General features: G+C 41.6%; 1 protein-coding gene across 1 annotated transcript in view; it reads left to right on the plus strand.

Moving 5' to 3' along the window:
• The first annotated feature begins 1,691 nt into the window (after positions 1-1,691).
• LOC124596684 (uncharacterized protein DDB_G0290685-like) overlaps positions 1,692-23,698 on the plus strand; it is a 39,200-nt gene continuing 17,193 nt past the window's right edge. The window contains exons 1-3 of the mRNA XM_047135888.1: positions 1,692-1,700; positions 16,940-17,020; positions 22,461-23,670. Of these exons, the coding sequence (XP_046991844.1) occupies positions 1,692-1,700; positions 16,940-17,020; positions 22,461-23,670 (1,300 nt within the window). The remainder of the gene's footprint in view (positions 1,701-16,939; positions 17,021-22,460; positions 23,671-23,698) is intronic.

Raw genomic sequence — 23,698 nt, forward strand, 5'->3', positions numbered from 1 at the left:
GAAAAAATGGCAGCAAAAGAGGATGTGTTCATCACACAGAGGGTATTCACGGGTGTTGCAATGATGAAAGCTTAACTTCATGATGATGATATTGAAGCTGAAACCATCTCTGAATGGTAGATTATCACAGTGTGTCAAGGGAAATGAAAAATAATATGTTCAGAATGTTATCTTAAGGATGTGGCTTTTCATATGAAAACCATGCAAAACTTTTTCCTTCCCGTATATGGTCAACTTACTTAATGTCCTGTATATGATAATACTGCCGACGGCCTTGCTGCAGTGGTAACACCAGTTCCCGTCAGATAATCGACGTTGACCACTGTCGGGCTGGGCTAGAACGTGGGTGGGTGACCATCCGGTCTGCCGAGCGGTGTTGGCACTCAGCCCTTGTGAAGCAACCTGAGGAGTTACTTGATTGAGAAGTAGTGGCTCTGGTCTCGGAAACTGACATACGGCGGGGAGAGCGATGTGCTGACCACATGCCCCTCCATATCCGTAGTATCCAGTGACGCCTGTGGGCTGAGGATGAGACGATGGCTGGTCGGTACCTCTGGGCATCCTGGCCTGTTCGGGAGGAGTTTAGTTTTTAGTGTAATACGATAATACTAATAGCTGAAATTACTGGCATTATGTTTTGATTCTTGTATGTTTCCACAACAAACAATGCTGTAAAATGTTTATCTGTTGACTGCTTATTTCTCATCCTCAACTATCTCCCAGAGCTGATGTCCAGTTTACACATCAATGGAACGGGAAGAAGCCCTAAAATCTGGTACAATGGGATGCACACGCTTTTTCATGTACTTCAGAAGGGTTAACAGAGAACAGATGTAGATCTAGATGTACGTTAATAAATATTTTGCGTGTAAGTGCTGATTTGAGACGAAGAGGTCAGTGTAGGAGAGGAGTAATGGCCGCATCAGAGCAGCTGGAAGAACACTGTCCCAAAGGTAAAAGGTTTATTCCTTCATTCTTTGTCGCTCTTGGGTCTAAGCTCACTTTTAGCTGCACACCAGCACCACTTTCAACAGCCTTGAGCAGTGAAACTTCTATTACAAAAATAAACAGAAACGGTGAATATGAAAGTACACTTTTAAACTATGTATCAGTTTGTTCATCATTTTAGGAAAAGAATTCTCCTGTCAGTCGTTTGATTAATGTCTTGAATGCTGTGATTATTCCAAAGAACTATGATTACAGCGAACCATTTATGTACAGTCAGATCAGTGGGTCGCAGTGGTTTAGTCAAAATGGATCGTCGCTTTGTAGCCTCCGTCCCATCGACGGTCTCAACAATGGAAAACCGCGCCACTTGACCCGTGTCGCTGCATAGAAACACTTGGCTACTTTGATCCCTTGCGCTGACTCGTTCACGAAGCTACAGCTTAAGTTTGTGAGAAGTTACCATCTGTATACGATCGGTACTGGTGACAGAGAACTGCTCAGTGACGGCAGTGTTCACTACGAGAAGCTAACTGTTGTCGACGACTTCTGCTGGAACGCAGGAGGAGGTGAAGACGCTGTCCGGACACCAGGGACGGTGAGTCAGCACAGCGGCTCACAGCTTATGGTTGACTGCGTAGTTAAACGTGGAACAGGCGAATAAGGAAGGCGAGGGATGCGAGATGGAGCACCGGTAACAAATATGAAAAAGACAGGAAACAGTCTATCTCGTATATGGAGCCTACATGTACACGGTGAGTGTATTCCAAGCAAGCCAACTTACGGTATGTGGCTGAGGGTACATCTAGTACCACTATTATTGAGTATGGGCCGCAGCTCGTGGTCGTGCGGTAGCGTTCTCGCTTCCCACGCCCGTGTTCCCGGGTTCGATTCCCGGCGGGGTCAGGGATTTTCTCTGCCTCGTGATGAGTGGATGTTGTGCGATGTCCTTAGGTTAGTTATGTTTTAGTAGTTATAAGTTCTAGGGGACTAATGACCATAGAAGTTAAGTCTCATAGTGCTCAGAGCCATTTGAACCATTTTTTATAATTCAGTATGTTTCCTGTTGTATTTCCGAAAGGAGCATCCGAAGAACGAAAGTGAGTTTAGGCTCGAATCCTTGGAGAGAAGAGATGACCAGCGTTTGCGGCAGACTGCAGTTTGATTCTGCTGGCTCTAGAGTCGGGTCAAGAGAAATTCTCGATACTATCCACCGGCTTTGAGCAGTGACGTACTGGTAATGTCTAACGTGACGCCACTTCTTGGTATGCATTTACAACTGCATCTTTTATAGCGCTATTTGATGTCATATTTTCATTGCTTTCGACATTTTTTAAACTTCTGATGGGTATCTACTTCTGCACCTACATGATTGCTCTACAGTTCACACTCAAGTGCATGGCAGAGGCTTCATCGAAAGCTCCGTTTCGCTGCCGTTCCACTAACGAATAGCGTGTGGAAAAATGAACACTTAAATCTTTCTACAAGAGGTTTGATTTCTCTTATTTTGTTGCAATGGTCATTTCTCTCTATGTAGGTTGCCAACAATAAAATATCCTGACATTCAGTGGGAAAAGTTGGTGATTGACATTTCGTCAGTAAACTGAATAACCGGCATCCCAACTCGCATCTCATACCTGTGACAGTATCTCGCCAATTTCTTGATAATATAAAACGAGCTGCCCTTCTCTGAGCTTGCTCGATGTCCTCCGTTAATCCATTGGTAAGGATCCCGTACAACACAGCAATTCCCTAGAAGAGGACGGACAACATTAGTGTTGTCTCTTTCGTCGATTTCTTGCATCTTCTGTGTATTCTACCAATAAAAGGCAATCTTTGGTTCACCTTCCCAGCAACATTATCCGTGTGATCATTCTTAATTAAGTCGTTCGGAACTCTTACTGCTAGGTATTTAATCGAATTGATAGCCTTTAGAGCCGGTGTGGCCGACTGGTTCTAGGCGCTACAGTCTGGAATCGCGCTACCGCTACGGTTGGAGGTTCGATTCCTGCCTCGTGAATGGATGTGTGTGATGTCCTTAGGTGAGTTGGGTTTAAGTAGTTCTAAGTTATAGGGGGCTGATGACCTCAGAAGTTAAGTCCCATAGTGCTCAGAGCCATTTGAACCATTTGATAGCCTTCAGATTTGTGTGATTTATCGGGGAACCCAAATTTAAGAGATTCATTTTAGTACTCATGTGGATGATCTCATATTTTTCATTATGTATGGTCAATTCCCATTTATCGTACCATATAGACATCTTTCCGAAATGATTTTACAATTTTTTTCATGTTCTGATGACTTTACTATGGGAAACAAAATATTATCTCTTCTTTTTATGAGGGCATTACAGTATTTAGTCGATTTGTCAGTCTTTTTTTTCTTTGTGATAAAGACGTTTTTAATTCCTCTTCTGTATTATGGTCTCCACTGCAGTTGTGGTGCTATATTTAGCGATACTATAGTCCGATCCACTAGCTATGGCAGTTCGCCCATGGTCGAGGCACAGGTCCGGATTGCGTTGTTCACTATTCGAAACGGCAGTTGCGGTCCGCGCGTGGGCGTCGTTTCCGTTTGAAGAGAGTGTATATCCTGCAAATTATGTCTCTCGCTTGCTTCTGCAGAATTTGTCACTTACCACCACCACCCCGAATGAGGTGGGCCAGTAGTTAACATACTGGACTCGCATTCGAGAGTTAGGTTTTCCCTGATTTCGCTACGTCGCTTCAGGCAAATACCGGTCTGGTTCCTTTGAAAGGGCGCGGCCAATTTCCCTCTTCCTTCGTCCCTAATTTGATGGGACCAAAGACCACACTGTTTGGTCTCCTCTCTCAAACCAACCAACCAACCACCACCATCAGCGATGACAATATGCGACGAATGGAATAGAAATTCACCAAACAACTCGCTACGATCACGTTTAATGCTCGCATTAGCTATGGCATTAACAGCAGAGCGCTCACAAAACTATTGAATGCTCATTGGCTTTCGGCGAATGTGTGACGTAAGTGCACAGAACGAACCTAACTCGACCGTTATCGTTCGTGACTCCAACTATAGATGCGTATTATGTTTATGTTGTTTATGTGTGATTGATTATAATAATTGCAATTCGAACTATTTTTCCCAGTGTAGTGAACTGTGGTAACCAAAACTGCCTGTGACATTTACATTTCAAAATATCGCGAATGTTATGACGCTATAGTCACCGTGCCCTTTACAACGTAAGTCGCATGTTCGCTACGGCACTGGTCAAAACCGACGGACAGTACTGCAAGTCCATCTCGCATAAGGATCGTATGGACAAAATAAGTGAGATTATAGCTCGTACAGGGGCATACAGACTGATTTGCAAATGGAATAGGAAGTGGAGTGACTCTGCAGTGTTTTGTGGAGTGTGTTCTGAAAGGGTTCGTGGTAGAAATAGCATATATAATCTCGATAAGGGTATCCTCATAAAACCTTAATTAATAACTGTTCTTCTGTTTCTACTTTTTCAGAGTGATTTTCGACGATATAACAATCTACATTTAGTGTTTTCTTTTGCACAGAGATGATGTATATTGAACTGATGCCATACTCACATTAACTTCAAATTTTAAAAGCATTTCGAGTCGACGTTGTTGACATTGCTTTCTTGAGTCTTCACTGGTGACTCTTGTAGTTTAGTATTCCGATGCCCTACTTGGAATTTGGTGTGATGTTGATAGCTCCAGTCAGCACCTGCTGTGAGGGAGGGACGGTTGCTGACGAACTGCAAGTGCCACACGCCGCCCAAGGAATATTTCAAACAAATTATAATATTCGAAACCTATAGTTGACTAATACAAAATATGATAAAAGTAAAAAAGACGCTTTTGTGTGACATTTTGTCACGTAAACTTTATTAAGAACTTATTATAGACCCGCATGCTCATTTAAGGATGATGAGGGTACAGGAAACGTCGCGTCTCCAACGCTGAAAGGAAGAATTCCGAATTTAACGCAGCTAAATTCCATACCTTCACAGTATACAGATGTAGAGTTTGCGACGGAAATACTAACGATTAATCTTAGACGAAATGAGCTGTTGTTAGTTGACTAACATGTACTTTCAGTACGCTCAGAAAATACAGCCTTACCTTGCAGGTCTAAAGATTTGGGCAATATCTGGATGTAGAAGCAAACGCGTTTTCACTTCGCATGCTAACGCCAAATTCAGGTTTTGATATAGTGGAAGAACAACTGAAAGCGGGTTTAGCTAGAACAACATACCAGAAAGCAGCAGGATAACCCGAGTGTCAATTAACAATACGAAAAAGAGATGAATCACTGGAAATAATTGGTGAAAGATATATGGAGAATGCCCTGCAACGTGGCAGCAAACGAAATAAATAACGAACTGTATTTCCGCACTAGGAAAAAATCTGGGCTATTACCTACTGATCGGGAATCATTAGCCAAAGCATTAATGGAGTCTCGGATCAATGATCACAAAAAGGTTGACAATACGAAAAAGCAGCGCTAGCATTCGATAGAAAAAGTCCCCTACAGAGTCAAAGAAGATGTACGAGTGATGATAACGAAATATAAAGAATCAGAGAGAGGCGATTTTTGGCGTTCTCCCAGCGTAATGGATGTCCACGAAGTTTTGGGATTGAAACCGGATGACCATGGTTTCCAAGTTTCAAAATATCGACTTACAACCATTCAGCCGTCTTCTAAAGATAGCCGAATGTTGTCAGCCGAATTATCGTGGCAAGATATCGACATCATGTGGCTGTAATCCCGAAACCTTTAGGTATAAACGCAGAGGTATTACAAGCGCCCACATTTCTCGATGGTCTCTTCCTGCAGGGGAGAATTTGTCGAGTATTGGAGACAGCAAAAGACGTTTCCTTATCGAAAGAGAAACCACACGTACACAGGAAACAAAATCTTACAGGCCGAAATGTTATTATGAATATTATTGGAAGTACAGCAGGAACTGTAATGTAGCAGGCTGCAAGAGCGTAGACACGTTTTTCGTGTGAAAAATTTTAGTTCGGAAGATAAACGAAATCCGCAGAAGAGTTGCTTTGAAATTCAAAACATTTGCCGAGGTGGGCCGGGAGAGACCTTGGTGATTGCAGGCCGTTTGCCGAATGCACACGGTTTTCAGTGTGTACGTAAATATCACCTGCAAAGGGTACATATAACCTGCAGATGAAATTTCCTCTTCCATTTTTTAGCTCAGTCAACAGTTTAGTTAGTAATTAACGTCAAAGTTTCTCGATTATAGGAGCCACTTATGGAATCCTCTTATGACCAGAACAGATACTGTACTGGAGGATGACTTAATGGACGATGGATTGACGGCATATATAAAAAAGCAGGCCAAACTTGGATAAGAAAAGCAGAGTATTGAGACGCATGGGAAAGTCCGAAAGATAAATATATCTAGTAGTGTTGCAGTAGCTGATGACTGACTACTTGTTTGTATTGAAGGATTCCTCTGTCGTAAAAGAGAGTTTTTAAGGAGATACGATGTTATTCTACGCTGGAATACATTTCTTCTGTCTTCGAAACACTTTATTTCCATGAGCAGATTATGAAATAAGTGAATGAAAATATTTAAAATACATTAACTCACTGATTTCTGTGTTCACAAAGTTAGTAATTATTCTTAGGGCAAAAAACAGATGAACGTAAAGATTCATATGTTTTTTTTTCTTTTCAGTTTACATTTTTATCGAAAGGTATAGACAAGATCTTAGGACTCTCTGTCCTGTTTATTAGTTTTTGTTGTCTCACTTTACCAATAGGAGGTGGGGTCCTTTCGAAATTACAAATGTGGATGAACTGTGTTTTCTCGCACTTTAAAGACAACCCATTTCTCTTGCTATTTTCTCTGTTTGTCTGTCTTTACTCAGCTCGAAAATAATGTTTTTATAATATTCTAAATGTACTAATGATCTCTCCTGATTCAAATAAAATGGTACATCATTAGCACAGAGCAAAGAAATTAATGGGTCTATGCTCGAACAGTGCAAAATGCCCATTGTGGCTTTCTACCCATGCACATGACATAGCGTTCCCCCTCGTATTACTCGAACTTTTCTGTGCAACATTCTGCGTCTTGTTTGCTAAGTATGAAGAGAAACTTAATTGAAGAGAAACATCGAAGAGAAACATAATTTCGCTAACAGAATGCTTTGACTAACACAATCATATGCATCCGTGAAGTTGCTGACGGATCCAACAACTCATCTAAAATTTTTATTGTCCGTTTAGAGAAGTATAGCGATGCCACAGTAGTGAAACCCATTTGAACTTCAAAGCGCAATTAAGTAAATATAGTACTTCAGCACAGTTGAGTGATGGCCATTAAGTACGTTACCTTCGTAGGAGGTTTTCGAAAGTGATATAAGGGGTGAGACTGACCAGTAGTTATTGACATCTGTGGAGTCAGCTTCCTTTTATAGATATCTAACAGTGGCGTATTTTAGTGAGGCTGAGCGAGCCCTCTGATTTAATGATGCGTTCTGCATGTGGTTAATAACATTACATATTATTTGATTTGTTTGTCGAAAACGTCGCCAAAGCCTGGAAATGACAGTCGATGACTAGGAAATACTAGGCATCTCTAAAGCAGCTGAAATATCTGATGAGGCGGTAAGGCAAAGGCAACACTTCTTGGTGCGAACTGAGCGCCCGTGCTAACAGCTGAGTTATTTCTCAGTTACAGGCCGTACTATATGCATCAGAGCTGCAATTCGACAAACTCCTTGGTTGCTCAGTTATCCCTTTCGGGACCACATCGAGAATAACTGCAAACTGTCCACCGCTGTACGTCGCGAGCTATTTTGCTACACCGAAAGACCTTCAAAAATCGATCTGTCTCCAGTGGATAATGGGCAACATCGGCATAAAAAATGAAGTCGCGCTCGCTAAACTGCCGAAACTGCGCAGAAAGTGTCATCCACTGTACGAGTAGTGTCACAAAATATAAGAGCGAAAGCAGGAATTTCAATAATGGTAGACCAGAAATGAAAAATAAAGAATAACAGCATAACCTTATGTCAGTCCGTTTTAAAATAGCCAGAGGACATATGACGATAGTAGGGATTTATAGTTCAGAAGAAGGCAGAAAAGGAGAGATGGAAATATTCTACCAGAAATTACAATCTGTTATCAAAGAGGTTAATAAAACTGATATACTATACTTGTATGGAGACTCATGTGAGAATTTTGCACATATAACGTCTTTAAGGTAACTAATACACTCGATATGGAAAGGGATATTCAAAGTACACGTGGCCTGGCAGAGGTTCTAGATCAGTCATAGTCTATGTGGTAGATGATAGAAAAGGAGAAATTCTAGTGGACAGTGTTACAGCATATAGGCCTAGAGGTTGTGATATATATATATATATTAGAGAGAGAGAGAGAGAGCAATCATTATCTGCTGATGTTTAAAATACTTCTAAGAAGTATATGGTCAAAACTCAAGAAACAGTTTACAGCTAGAATAGAAAATGAAGGAAATTACAGACCTCTATCAACAAAGATTAAACAGATATTTGGTAGAGAATGACAAAAAGAAGGATACTAATGAGGAAAGTCAGGATATAAATAACTGTATGAAAGAAGCAGTAAACGAGGTAATGGGCAAACAAATCACCTAGAAGCGAAAGAAAGATCTGAGAACATGGTACAACGAAACTGAAAAGCCTAAGACGGATCCAGCTAGACAACACTGCATAGCTTATAGAAATATTGCAAAACCCCTAACAATAACAGCAAAGGGTGACATTTGGTAAAAATTTGTGAATGAGGTGAAAAATGATGTGTATGGGAGTCAACACTTCGCCCATAAATTATTAATGAATATAAATAAAACAGAAAGAGACAACTCCCGAATGGATGTGATAACACATATGGATGAACTGAGCATTATAAAAGTATTTTGTTTAACTCTGAGGCAGATATTTGTACTAATCCTGAAATTAGGAGTGGAGAATTAGTAAAAAATATTGACTACCTTAATTTAGGAGAGTAAGAGACATTAATAAAAAATCCAAATAATAAAAACAGAGGGCATAAATATAAAACTCGTAAAGAATGGTGTATTTTTATTCAAACTCCGTCTTCTTCTTCTTTTTCTACTAAAGATCTACTGGCTTACAATATGGATCCCCGATGCAAGGTTAACGGCCACTATCTCTTCTATGTTTACGATGGCGAAACCGATAAACCCACAAACTATAGAGTTATAATTATTTTAAATTCTATCTGTAAATTGTGCACCGATATATTAAAATACTGGTTAAAGCCAATTGTGGAATCACTTTTGGAAGAACAACAAAAACATTTTCGAAAAGGGAGCACTTGTACTGATGACCTCTCACCCTATTAGTGAGAAATTGTACGAACATTCGAGCCTGAAATCGTATTTTTTAGTTCTTTAGTCTTTTTAAAAAGATACTTCAACATTAATTTAAGTTTTTATTTCTTCCCTGTTTGATTCTGTAATTTCAGTTCGTGTGTGGAATAATAATCATTGTAAACGATGCAACACTCGTTTTATTTATATCCACGCTATCAATCTGTGCAATTATCATGTTAATCTTTTTCTCTATGTTCTACGTCTTATATACGAAAACCCTTCAAGTTAATCTCGTCTCACACTTGCGTAACTTCGTGTTTGTTTGTATGGGCCACGGTCCGAAACCATTTAAAGCAGCAAAAATAGGCACGACGTAGTTCATCTAACGCTGCTGAGACCGTGACTTGGGTCTCAGCTGGTTCGGGGCATCCTAAATTTCTAGTAACAGATGACATCTTCATGCTATTACGTTATGAACTCTGTCAATAGGATGCATTGTGTTGACGACAAAAGTACAGACACGACTGAGGCATTCTGGGTTCATCAGACAGTTTGTCCAAGCAGGTAGTATGGATTTCCTATGCGGAGAGCTGAATTTTTTGATCTGGAATAAACATGGCCATCTTTTGCAGTGACCACTCAACTTTTCACTTTCCATTCCGTCTTGATACCTGCATACACTAATGGGATTTCGAATAAGGAGGCGATCTGGAATGTAAGGCCCATTTTCTCATTAAAAACCCATTCATTCAGTAGAAAAAGCTTTAAAATTTGTAGAGTCCCGGTCATAAATTTCCAGATCATAATATGGTAAAGCGGGGGAATTTCAATCTACCGGATATTCACTGAGACACTCAGGTGACCAAAACCGCTGCCAACTACAGAGTTTTATGTGGAATGATAGCTTTATCGAAAATTACACCAAGCATGTAAAAAAGGGACGACGAAGTCGTTAGAGACGAAGTACAGGATCAGACTGGAGAAGGGTGAGGAAGAAAATCGAGCGTATCCTTTTCAAAGATACCATCCTAGCATTCCCCTCGAGTTATTGCGGCGAACCCCGCGAACGTAAATCTGGATGGCAAGACGGTGCTTGAACCGCCGAATGGTTCAAATGGCTCTGAGCACTATGCGACCTAACTTCTGAGGTCATCAGTCGCCTAGAACTTAGAACTAATTAAACGTAACTAACCTAAGGACGTCACACACATCCATGCCAGAGGCAGGATTCGAACCTGCGAACGTAGCGGTCGCACGGTTCCAGACTGTAACGCCTAGAACCGCACGGCCACTCCGGCCGGCTTGAACCGCCGAACTCCAAAAGGCGCTTCCTGTGTCATAACAACTGTGCCACCTTTCTCGGTCTTTGTTTAGAAAAACGACTCACTAGCTTTAAGTCTTTCATCTTCCGCCGACAACCAAACACGAAATCTTCTGCTCAGTTAATGCAGGAAATCTGTGTCCAGTGTTATGTCATCATTTACTACAGGCTTTATAAGTACTGTTACGTCCACCCCCGGTAGCTGAGTGGTCAGCGCGACACAATGTCAATTCTAAGGCCCCGGGTTCGATTCCCGGCTGGGTGGGAGATTTTTCTCCGCTCAGGGACTGGGTGTTGTGTTGTCCTAATCATCATCATTTCATCCCCATCGACGAGCAAGTCGCTGAAGTGGCGTCAAATCGAAAGACTTGCACCAGGCGAACGGGCTACCCGACGGGAGGCCCTCGTCACACGACATTTATTTAGGACTGTTACGATAGCTGGGAAAATATTTGCCTTTATCAAATGCAACAATAAACAGACAGCAGATTACCTGCACAGTCAATAAAAGACATCCATTTTTATGGCTGTCAAGGTGTACTATCAAGAGAGAAAAATCAGAGTACTGTACAGTACGCTGTAGAAACGTAAATATCGTTCAGTATCAAGCAAAATCCGAAAGCACCTCTTATTCAATACTGGTGACGCGAAGTTACTATGAAAGCATACTTCAGGAAATCAAAATCTTAATCACAATCAAAACATCAATGAAGGCAAAACAAGTATAAGCTTGACACAGCGAGAAATGTCCAATGAGTTCGAAATAAGCGTTTCTACTTACCAACGTAATCAAAAATTGTAAGATGTTTGGTTTCTGTATATTTTTGTGATTCATTAGTCTTCTGATTGGTTTCACACTGCCCACAGCGTATTCTTCTCCATTGCCAATCTCTTAATCTCAGAGTAGCCTTGCAACCAACATTCTCAATTATTTTCTGGATGTATTCCAATCTTTGCCTACCTCTACAGCTCTCTCTAGTACCATGGAAGTTATGCCGCCATGTCTTAACCGGTGTGTACCATTCTGTTCCTTCTACTTATCAATGTTTTCTCTACGTTTCTTTCTTTGCCGATTCTGTAGAGAACCTCCTAGTTCCTTATCTTGTCAGTCCCTAATTTACGACATTGTTCCGAAAAACCACATCTCAAATTTTTCGATTCTTTTTCTGTTCCCGTTTTCCCACTGTCCCTGATTCACTACCATACAATGCTGTGATTCGGACGTACATTCTCAGAAACTTCTTACTCAAATTAAGATCGATGTTTGATCAGCAGGCTTTTTTCAGTCAGGATTTCCCTCTCCGATGGCTGGTCTGCCTTTTATATCCCCATTGCTTTGCGGGTCATGGGCTATTTTGCTTCCAAGGTAGCAGAATTCCTTAACTTCATCTACTTCATCATCACCAGTCCTGATGTTAAGTTTCTCGCTGTTCTTATTTCTGCTTCTTCTCATTACTTTCGTCTTTCTTCGATTTTAGTTTGATTCAACATCTCCTGTAAGTCTTCCTTACTTTCGCTGAAGATAGCAGTGTCATCGGCGAATCTTATCATTGATATCCTTCATTCAGAATTTTAATTCCACTCTTCGACCTTTCATTTATTTCTGTCACTGCCTCTTAGATGTATAAATTAACAGTAGGGGCGAAGTGCACAACCCTGCCGTACAAACTTTTTAGTCCGAGAACTTCGTGCTCTGTCTTCCAATTTTATTGTTCCCTCTTGGTTCTTGTACATGTTGTGTATTACCAGTCTCTCCCTATAGCTTACCCCTATTTTTCTCAGAATTTCCAACATTTTGCACAGTTTGACATTCTCGAATGCTTTTTCCTGGTCGACAGATCCCATGAGTGCGTCTTGATTTTTCGATGTCTTCGATTATTTGCAGGAATGTTAGAACTATTACTTATCGCAGTAGTATAGCCTTAACGAACTTCCCTTTATTCCTTAGTACTTCCGTAACCCACTTTTTTGCGCATTTATCTTAAACTTCAGCATAGTCTTCATCATTATTAAAATGTGATACGAATCTATATCTGCTCCTGTGTTCGACTACAATCCAGTATCTGACTCCGGAATCTGTGCCTGACCACGAGGTAAAGTAATTGAAATCCTCCCAGCATTTTTCAAGCACACCTCCTCCTCTTGTGAATCTTGGAATCTTGAACATAGGATTGGCTAGTACTAGCTGAAATATACTGCAGTACTCAATTCGTCTTTCTCCTCTCTCATTTCTAGTACCAAACCCATATTCTCAAGTAACTCGTTCTTCTACTTCTTCCCATAAAACCGTGTTCCAGTCACACATGACTACATTTTCATCTCCTTTTATGTACTGCATCACCCGTTCAATACCCTCACACACTTTCTCTATCTTTTCATCTCCAGAGTGCGACGTCGGCGTGTATACCTGAACGATCGCTGTCGGTGTTAATTTGCTCTTCAGTTCTGATGAGGACAATCTGTCACTGAATTGTTCACAGCAACTCACTCTCTGTCCTACTTTTCTATTCATAACGAAACCCTTCTCTCGTTATTTCATTTTCTGCTGCTGTTGATATTACCCTATATTCATTTCACAGGAAATATTTGACATTATTCCATTTCATTTCACTGACATCCACATTGAACCTTTTCATTCCATTTTCAGATTTATAGCTTCCCCCCCACGTTCAAACTTTTGACATTCCACGGCCCGACTCGTAACACGTTATCCTTTCATCGATTATTCAGTCTTTTTTTCATGGCCACCTCCCCTTGGCAGCCGCTCCCAGAGATACGAATGGCAACCATTCCGGAATATTTTGCCAACATGGAGATCGTGTAACGCCGGATATGCATATCCTCCTATTTCCATCTATTGTACTATAAATGTTTTCCTTATTTTGTTACCTGAAGATATGACATTTCTGTGTCTTTATATATTGTAATTGTTTTGCTTATATATATATATATATATATTTATTTATTTATTTATTTATTTATTTATTCCACACGACCTATCGATGTAGTCGTTCGATTGCATAGTTTTCCCTAGGCAAGACCCAGCGTAAAAATACAAATAATATTTACAAAACAAACCAATTATATATTATATATCGATAGGTCGTGTGGAGAACCAAAGTATTTAGGATCTTTGGTAGTGTTATCTCTGCCGCATGGAGTGCGGGCAGAGGAGAGTCTGGCTGGAGTAGGGCGCTGGAGTAGGAGTGTTGTGTGACGCTCCAGCGAGTTGCCGCGCTTTCGGGGTTTGGCAGCATGTAATTGCGCTCGACTTGCTATGATAGTTTCTGACACGATGTCGCGGACGGGAAGCATTAGCTGGTGCACATCAAGAGCCCGTTTCGCCTGGTGACCGTGTCGAGAAGAAGGCGCGCCAACATCCAGCTTCTGCAACAGCGACAGCCGACAATGAGTAACTGTCCCCACCTCCCTGATCGACGACTCCAAACCTTCAATCAGCCAACAAGGAAGACTAAAAGCACGTAAAGTCTTAGAACTATATGCAGACATCAGCTTTTCAAACTGTTTCATCACAAAAATACAGCAACTTAGCATGAAACTTTGTTGCTCATTGTCCCAATTGCATTACCAAGCAGGGTCCCTTCCTTCTCTGGAATGAACCGGAGTGTCGTTGAAATTCATACGCCAGCAATAAAGTAATATCATTCCATTTCACTGCTTTAATTTCAAAGTTCAGTTAAAGTATTCATAGCTGGCTACAATATTTAGATTACACAAGCAGAAATTAAGAGTGCGAGTTTTGTTACCATATTTTAGCTTATCTGTGACTTCAGCTCAGCTTGGTATGTACTAAATTTTACTATTGTTAAATGTTCAAAATCATGTAATTCAAGTTCAAAGTTAAATCTCTTATTTCTAAATTGCATAGATTCAAGTAGCTTTTGAAATGACTGTTGAGGTAGCCCAAGACTAACCTTATTTTGTTGAATTTCGTAGTGCTTCAGAAACAAAGTTCACTATTAATTTCAGTCACTAAATTAACTTTCAGCTTTCTTTTGCTAAACTAACTCAGAGTGTAGCGAAATTTATTACTTCCGACAAACATTCAGTTTTCACACAACACGTGTCAACCTTCAGTTGCCACGCTTTTAGTGCTAATTATATGTGCATTAATCTTTCATTTTCAGTTATTATAGTAGTTGTCCATAGGACTGGCGACCGTAATATTCCCCAAATCTAAAAATATCTAATTAACGCCAATTAATTGTCAACGTAAAATTAATTCCCACCAATTTCATTTGCATTTTTCCTTTCAGTTTAGATGTAACCCTTTCCTCCCTCTTTACCGACAGATTAACTTCGGTGACGATTGTTTTTCGCAAATTTCCATTAGGTACACGCGGTTTAATTTTTCACTGTCATTGAGGTCGATAAGTGAGGGGGAGGTTACAATCGTCATTACACTTCTTCAATTACAAACCCACGTCTTGGCGATTACACAATATGTGTGTGTAATACAGTGGTTTTCATTGCCTTACGCATCCTCATGCCGTTGATCATTGCTGATTCTTCTGCCTTTAGGTCTGTCTTGTTTCCCCGAAGGGCAACCATTCCGGAGAATGAATATGTCCTCTGTAGTTCTCACGATGGACTGTGAAAACAGAGGTCTTGCAAATCCCAGCTCGTTATGTTCCTTCATGAGATCGAGATGACAGCAGATGACGGCACCCAAGTTAACGCCGTGTTCCATGACTTGCAGAAGTCGTTCGATACAATTCCGCACTGTCATCTAGAGAAGAAATAACAAGTTTCCAGTATATTTGGCCAGACTCCTGACTGGACGGAGGGCCTCCTGGCAGACAGAAATCAACACGTCGTTATTAATGGGGCGTATCAGTCAAGTGTAAAATCATCTTCAGACGTACCCCAGGAGAGTCCTGGAAGTCCATTTCAGTTTAGGGGACAGATAAATGCTCTCCTGTATGTCGCCAGAAGTTACTTGGCGCTGTCCGCGGGTGGTACTGTTATAAATAGAGAAGATGAAATGAAAGAAAATTTTAGAGAAATGCGGCAAGATCTGCCCAGGGTCGACTCTTGGTACAGGGACTTCCAGTTGAACTTTAGCGTAAACCACTGTTAGATACTGTACACAAATGGGCGTGACAGCTCAATTATTATTGCTGGATATAACCCACTGTGAACAGCATAAACCGAAAAGTAGGTAGGAGTATCCGTGAGTAGCGGCCTAACGTGGAAACCGATATGAAATTTTTCTAACAACAGTACGTGCCATACTGGGGTTTATTGTAAGTATCCTGTGGTGACTTCATTCATACATGACGGAGGTAGCTCAGGCGACAGCCGTTGGGCCCATTTATGAGTATTTTTCGTCATTGTGGGACCCTTACTAGGTAGGATATTAAAGGCAGTCGATAAGATCGAAAGAAGCACGGCACATTTCGTCACGGTTTCGTTTAGTGACCACAAGAGCTTCATGACTATGCTCATCAAGATTCAGCAGTAGGCGCCACGAGGGAAGCAGTCTGCTTCACGGTGTGCACCACTACATAGATTACATGAGCGTACGCCTCAGAAAGTTCAAGTGACACGTTTCCTTCCAAATACTGGCACATACAGTCACAAAGACAGGAAAACCAGAGAAATCTGTTTTGTTCTCGATGATTATATTGTGGGGCGCTCAACTGCATGGTTAACAGCACCCATACAAATTCCCAATCTTTTCTCAGTCCAATCTCGCCACTTTCATGACAACACAAACACCCAGTCCCCGGGCGGAAAAAAAAATCCCCAAACCGGCCGGGAATCGAACCCAGGACCACGTGATCCAGGGGCAGTAGCGCAAGCCACTTTTTTTCTGATCTCATTTTGTTCGTTATTGTTCGTTGAATTTGTGGGGGCGGACGTCCTATGACACATGATCAAGTGATCATTGACCCGTTCACTCAGTTTTTTAATACTGAGGGTAACTAACCCTCTGACCGAACACACTGAGCTACAGTGTCGGCGCCACTAGACCACGAGCTGCAGACGAATTGTTTTGGAGGCTTACTGACAGTCGCAGTCCGGAACCGCGCGACTGCTACGGTCGCAGGTTCGAATCCTGCCTCGGGCATGGATGTGTGTGATGTCCTTAGGTTAGTTAGGTTTAAGTAGTTCTAAGTTCTAGGGGACTGATGACCACAGAAGTTAAGTCCCATAGTGCTCAGAGCCATTTTTGCTTACTGACAGTATATTTCTCCGATGCTCCATTGGGAATGTGACATCTGAAAGGGAAAACGACCTCAAAACAACATAATATGCAAAAGATTCAGAACAACACCTGAGGTGATGTCTTCTCTTTGCAGATGGCTCCTCTTTGGAAGAGGATATTGTGTCCTTGCCGAGAATGTGAGGCAGACGAAGATGAAGGAAGTGATCATCAACAGGTAAGCGATGCCTAGGAACGTAAAACTCAACGGTAATGCCTAGGAGCACACAAATTTCATTTATTGCTACCACTGGCTATCACATCACAATGTAATTTGGTACAACACATAGTGCAGGTTGTAAAGCTTCCTTGATGAGTGGCATTTAGTAACAACAAGTCTTCGATTTGCTGCTTCCCCTTTACCGTCTACCCTCTGAATCTTCCTACCGATGTACCTCTTAACAGTAAGCAAAGAACATGTTGACCGAGACACGTATCCAATTGCCTGTACGTTAGCTTAGTTCGTCCTTCGTATCCATCAGCAGGTGTCAAAATTTCTACTGTATTAGGAACCTCTTGTTTTCTCTTTGGCTATAATGTTGCTGTCATCGTCAGAGAGTATTTTTTCTTCATGACTAACGCTATTAGAAAGGTCACCCGCGCGGTGTGGCAGCGCGGTTCGAGACGCCACGTCACGGATTACGGGGCCATTACCGCCGGAGGTTCGAGTACTCCCTCGGGCATGGGTGAGCGTGTTCTTCTTAACATCTACATCTACATCCATACTCCACAAGCCACCTGACGGTGTGTGGCGGAGGGTACCTTGAGTACTTCTATCGGTTCTCCCTTCTATTCCAGTCTCGTATTGTTCGTGGAAAGAAAGATTGTCGGTATGCCTCTGTGTGGGCTCTAATCTCTCTGATTTTATCCTCATGGTCTCTTCTCGAGATATACATAGGAGGGGGCAATATACTGCTTCAGTCTTCGGTGAAGGTATGTTCTCGAAATTTCAACAAAAGCCCGTACCGAGCTACTGAGCGTTTCTCTTGCAGAGTCTTCCACTGGAGTTTATCTATCATCTCCGTAACGCTTTCGCGTTTTCTAAATGATCCTGTATCTAAGCACGCAGCTCTCCGTTGGATCTTCTCTATCTCTTCTATCAACCCTATCTGGTACGGATCCCACGCCGGTGAGCAGTATTCAAGGAGTGGGCGAACAAGTGTACTGTAATTTACTTGCTTTGTTTTCGGACTGCGTTTCCTTAGGATTCTTCCAGTGAATCTCAGTCTGGCATCTGCTTTACCGACGATTAATTTTATATGGTCATTCCATTTTAAATCAGTCCTAATGCCTAGTCCCAGATAATTTATGGAATTCCAGTTGCTGACCTGCTATATTGTAGCTAAATGTTTAGTTTAAGTAGTGTATAAGCCTAGGGACCGATGATCTCAGCAGTTTGGTCTCTTAGGAATTCACACTCATTTGACTATTTAGATTCTAGTTCCTGTAGCTGGATTTTAAGGGTGCAATGCCGATTAAAGAACATTTATTCACAAAAGCGACGTATCGTTTGGTGGCCCCTGCCACCCTCCCTTGTAAACATTAACCAAAGCCAGTTTTCGGAGCTAATTATGACGCATTTTACACATTGATGCCTCAGATGCTGCCCTCATCTTGCGACCCCAAGCAACCACTTTTGTCTCTTGGGCCTTAAGCTAGATATGTATTTTACAGTATTCAGGAACATGCTACAAATCATTTCGTAGCTGCTGTAAAAGTTTGCATACTCTGCCTCATTACGACTCTTTTTTCCTGGAACTGAGGACTTCCTAATGCCCTCCGTTATCCACTCGTTTTTCTGCCACATGTGGGTACTTTTGAAGGTGTCTTTTCAGAGTTCAGTGTAAATAATATTTTGTGGTAATGTTGATTTCTCTGTACATTTTATCTTAGTTTCAGATTCCTAGTTCTCTTAACAAAACTTGCACTTTGTGTTCAGATGAAAGTCTTTTATACGCCTTTAGTGCGTGGAATTTTTTTCCACTCTTGATTTAATAATAATCAGCTGTGAGAATCTTACGTATTTCTACAGTTACGTAATCTTTTTCCTGCCTTATTTGTTGCACGAGATTAATAATCCTGTCCTTTCACTGTTCACCAATAGTGACAAACCAAAGTTGTGATGGATGTTTGAAATGCAACTCATTTCATCCGTGACATTGGTGTTAATGTTCGCAATTTCTGTGCAGAATTAAGTTTATTTTGTGGTTGATCTTTATTTCGTGGTTGATATTTTATCTACAACTTCCATTACATGATTTTAAAAAATACACTCACTACCATTAGGTGATCTACACAGAAAGAAAATTATTAATTTCTTTATATTTCTGAGCCTGATTATTTCATTATCTGCTAATTCAATGTGATTGTCTTTATCAGCTTTGTTCCTTTCTGACTTAAATGGATATTCCTCTACCGTTTGACGAAGTTCTACACTTAAGAGTCTGTTCTTTCATACAATGATACTAATATATGTTTTATTTCTTTGCCTCTACGTCAGTTCTCACTGATGCAATACGTCGCATTTGTAGGATTGAGGGTCAACTTCTCGTATATTTTATTTTTTATCACTTGCATATTTTGATGAAGAACCGTTAAGTCTCGTAGAAAAAGGCTAGCAAAGCTCCTTACATCGACAGTCCCGAATAGCAGAAGCACATGCACGAAGTCAGCTGGCATCACCACCATTTCTAACACCGCATCATTCCATCTGATAGCTACATTAAGACATTTCAGGTCATGACGTAAGAGCAGCTCGACTGAGCGAACATTTGTGCCATGAGTCAGGCCAGCTATCACATCCATCTCTCAACAATGTGATTGATTAAAATTATCGGTAAAACGTTTTTGTTAGTCTGGATAAAGAGTTGAACTCATACAAGTTTTTCGTAGACAACGATCATTGAACTTTGCTTCTTAATGTGCAACAAACATACACACATCAAAAGACGTTTTGCATCACCTCGCTTCCGAGAGTTCCAGAACCTGTAAAGAAAATTTGAATAGAGATCAACATAAATATCATTTCTGCCCTCTTTATTGCTCATGAAAACCACACCTTGCATGTTGTACCACCATACAGCGAGACATTCAGAGATGGTGGTCCACACTGCTGTACACACCGGTAACTCTAATGCCCAGTAGCACGTACTCTTGCATTGATGCATGCCTGTATTCGTCGTGGCATACTATCCACAAGTTCATCAATGCACTGTTGGTCCAGATTGTCCCACTCCTCAACGGCGATTCGACGTGAATCTCTCAGAGTGGTTGGTGGGTTACGTCTTCCATAAACAGCCCCTTTCAATCTATCCCAGGCATGTTCGATAGGGTTGATGTCTGGAAAATATGCTGGCCACTCTAGTCGAACGATCTCGTTATCCTCAAGGAAGTCATTCACAAAATGTGCACGATGGGGGCGCGAATTGTTGTCCATGAAGACGAATGCCTCGCCAATATGCTGCCGATATGGTTACACCATCAGTCGGAGGATGGCTTTCACGTATTGTACAGCCGCCACGGCACCTTCCATGACCACCAGCGGCGTACCTCGGCCCCACATAATGTCACCCCAAAACAGCAGGCAACCTCCACCTTGCTGCACTCGCTGGACAGTGTGTTTAAGGCGTTCAGCCTGGCCGGGTGAAGAGAACGTGATGCTAATCCTGAGCAGTCCATTTGGCATGTTGTTGGACCCTTTTGTACCACGCTGCATGGTGTCGTGATTGCAAAGATGGACTTCGCCATGGACGTCGAGAGTGAAGTTATACACCCTGTAGCCTATTGCACACAGTTTTAGTCGTAACACTACGTCCTGTGGCTGCAGGAAAAGCATTATTCAACATGGTGGCATTGGTGTCAGGGTTCCTCCAAGCCATAATCCGTAGCTAGCGGTCATCCACTGCAATAGTAGCCCTTGGCCGACCTGAGCGAGGCATGTCATCGACAGATCCTGTCTCTCTGTATCTCCTCCATGTCTGAACAGCATCTCTTTGGTTCACACGGAGAGGCCTAGACATTTCCCTTGTTGAAAGGCCCTCCTGGCATAAAGTAACAATGCGGACGCGATCGAACTGCGGTATAGACTGGGCATGGTTGAAGTAAAGGCAACACGAGCCATGTATCTCCTTCCTGGTGGAATGACTGGAACTGATCGGCTGTCGAACCCCCTCCATCTAATAGGCGCTGCTCATGCACGGTTGTTTATGTCTTTGGGCGGGTTTAGTGACATCTCTGAACAGTCAAAGGGACTATGTCTGTGATACAATATCTACAGTCAACGTCTATCTTCAGGAGTTCTGGGAAACCAGGGTATTGCAAAACGTTTTTTGATGTGTGTATGTAAGGCTGTAATAAAGAGCGTTGTACTCACAACGCTACTGTGGGAAGTAACGCTCTATCATGGAAGTTGGTGAGAGTCAACTTGGTATCTGATATACCATTCAGACAAAGGCGAACGCAACAATATAGGCAGATGCTCATGAAGTCCCCAGCTGGTACCAGTTGGTATCATTTAATTTTTCAGATTGAGGAAGATTCAAAGTGATGTAACGAAGGGAAGACTCTTATATCACTCCCTTAACACTGTCGAATGTGGACTGGTAGTTCTAAAACAGAGACCGAAAATGGAATATTAACCATCTGATTTCGTGAATCCACACTAGAGGTCTTACTTTGGTGCTGGAACACTGTCATAGCTGTTTACGACCATAAATCCAGACAGTAAACCCCTGTTCAAAATTTGTCAGAAGTACATATAAAAGGTCCTTTTGTCTCAGTGCTTAGTGGGCATCACACACCACGGTGTACTCTGACTGACTGACGAAGTGTTTTGTGTAGAGCAGACAGTGCAGGTTGTAGATTCAACATAGAGAAGAAGCTGTTATACAGTTCTGAGACTAGAATGAGTGTCCATTCTGATATTTGCCCTGTACTTCCATCATTATTGGAATCTGGGTCTTATGTTGCAGGAGGAGGTGAATATATAGGTAAAGGCACTCATCTGTGTCACATTCTTCGGTGTTGTTTCAAATGCACCATTGTTCAGTGTGGCTGATATTGTATGTAGATTCTATTTATTGATAAGCTCCTGATAGATTGTCACCTGCTGCTGAATGGTGTCTGCAAGGGCAGAAGGGAACACATAAAACCCTAAAGTGGAGACCAGCCTATATATATAAAAAAAAAAAAATCCTTCGTTTTTCTAGCGTTTAGTCTTGCAAGCTTCCTCTGACAGTAATAGACTCAGTGGCTAGACTATATTCAAAATTATAGAGGATCTCCACATAGCTCACTCAGGGCATAATGTCTGACAGTTAAATGAAATATATGCAGGAACTGTCTCCTAAACAATGTTAACACGTCTTGCAGTGCAGTGCACAATGTAACTCACTTTTTGGTGAATGTTGTTGGGAACACTGTCTTTGTAGCAAATGAAAAGGTTTCAGATCAAAAACTACAAAAACAAACTTTCTTCCCACCATTTACACATATCAACTCTTAAGTCTTCCCAAACACTAGTATTAGAAACAACATGTTAATTTATTGAATTTCTCTGCAAGCATGTGTAGTATAATACAAAGACATCTTTTTAATGTAACGTGTATTTCATTTAACAGGACGAAACGAAGGCCGAAAGAGCTGTGGCACACAGTGACCAACGTCGAGCTGAGGACGCGGAAGGTGACAACCAGGCTGGGGGTGATCAAACTCAAGGTAACAGCTATGGAGGAGCTTATTCCGTGGCAAGAGATCTCCATGATGGAAGTAAAGATGCGAAGGGCAATGACCAAACTCAATATCATGACACAGAACATGTCAGGTGCAATAGTATTTATGATGTGGCATGGGGCACTTTGGTTAAAGATGGTGTCTCAAATAGCAATGGCCACAATGCACTTAATGCTACTGAAGGTTACAGAGATACAGAAGCAGCATCTGCCAACATAACTGGGGGGAAATATTATAAAGCCAGTGAACGTTACAAAGCTAGTAATGATGCAGGTGACAGCGGAGATGGAGACAAAGACAAGGCAGCTGTCAGACAGAACCAAGGCCATGATTTGAAAGAAAAAGCCACTTATCAAAGTGAACATGCTGCAGGTGACAGCACTGATGGAGACAATAATAAGGCAGGTGCCACACAGAATCAAGTCCTTGATTTGAAAGAAAAAGCCACTTATCAAAGTGAACATGCTGCAGGTGACAGCACTGATGGAGACAATGATAAGGCAGATGCCACACAGAATCAAGTCCATGATTTGAAAGTAAAAGCCACTTATCAAAGTGAACATGCTGCAAGTGATAGCACTGATGGAGACAATGATAAGGCAGGTGCCACACAGAATCAAGTCCATGATTTGAAAGAAAAAGCCACTTATCAAAGTGAACATGCTGCAGGTGACAGCACTGATGGAGACAATGATAAGGCAGGTGCCAGACAGAATCAAGTCCATGATTTGAAAGAAAAAGCCACTTATCAAAGTGAACATGCTGCAGGTGACAGCACTGATGGAGACAATGATAAGGCAGGTGCCACACAGAATCAAGTCCATGATTTGAAAGAAAAAGCCACTTATCAAAGTGAACATGCTGCAGGTGACAGCACTGATGGAGACAATGATAAGGCAGGTGCTACACAGAATCAAGTCCATGATTTGATAGAAAATCCCACTTATCAAAGTGAACATGCTGCAGGTGACAGCACTGATGGAGACAATGATAAGGCAGGTGCCACACAGAATCAAGTCCATGATTTGAAAGAAAAAGCCACTTATCAAAGTGAACATGCTGCAGGTGACAGCACTGATGGAGACAATGATAAGGCAGGTGCCACACAGAATCAAGTATGTGAATT

The sequence above is a fragment of the Schistocerca americana genome, chromosome 1 (assembly GCF_021461395.2).
Source record: "Schistocerca americana isolate TAMUIC-IGC-003095 chromosome 1, iqSchAmer2.1, whole genome shotgun sequence".
NCBI lineage: Eukaryota > Metazoa > Arthropoda > Insecta > Orthoptera > Acrididae > Schistocerca > Schistocerca americana.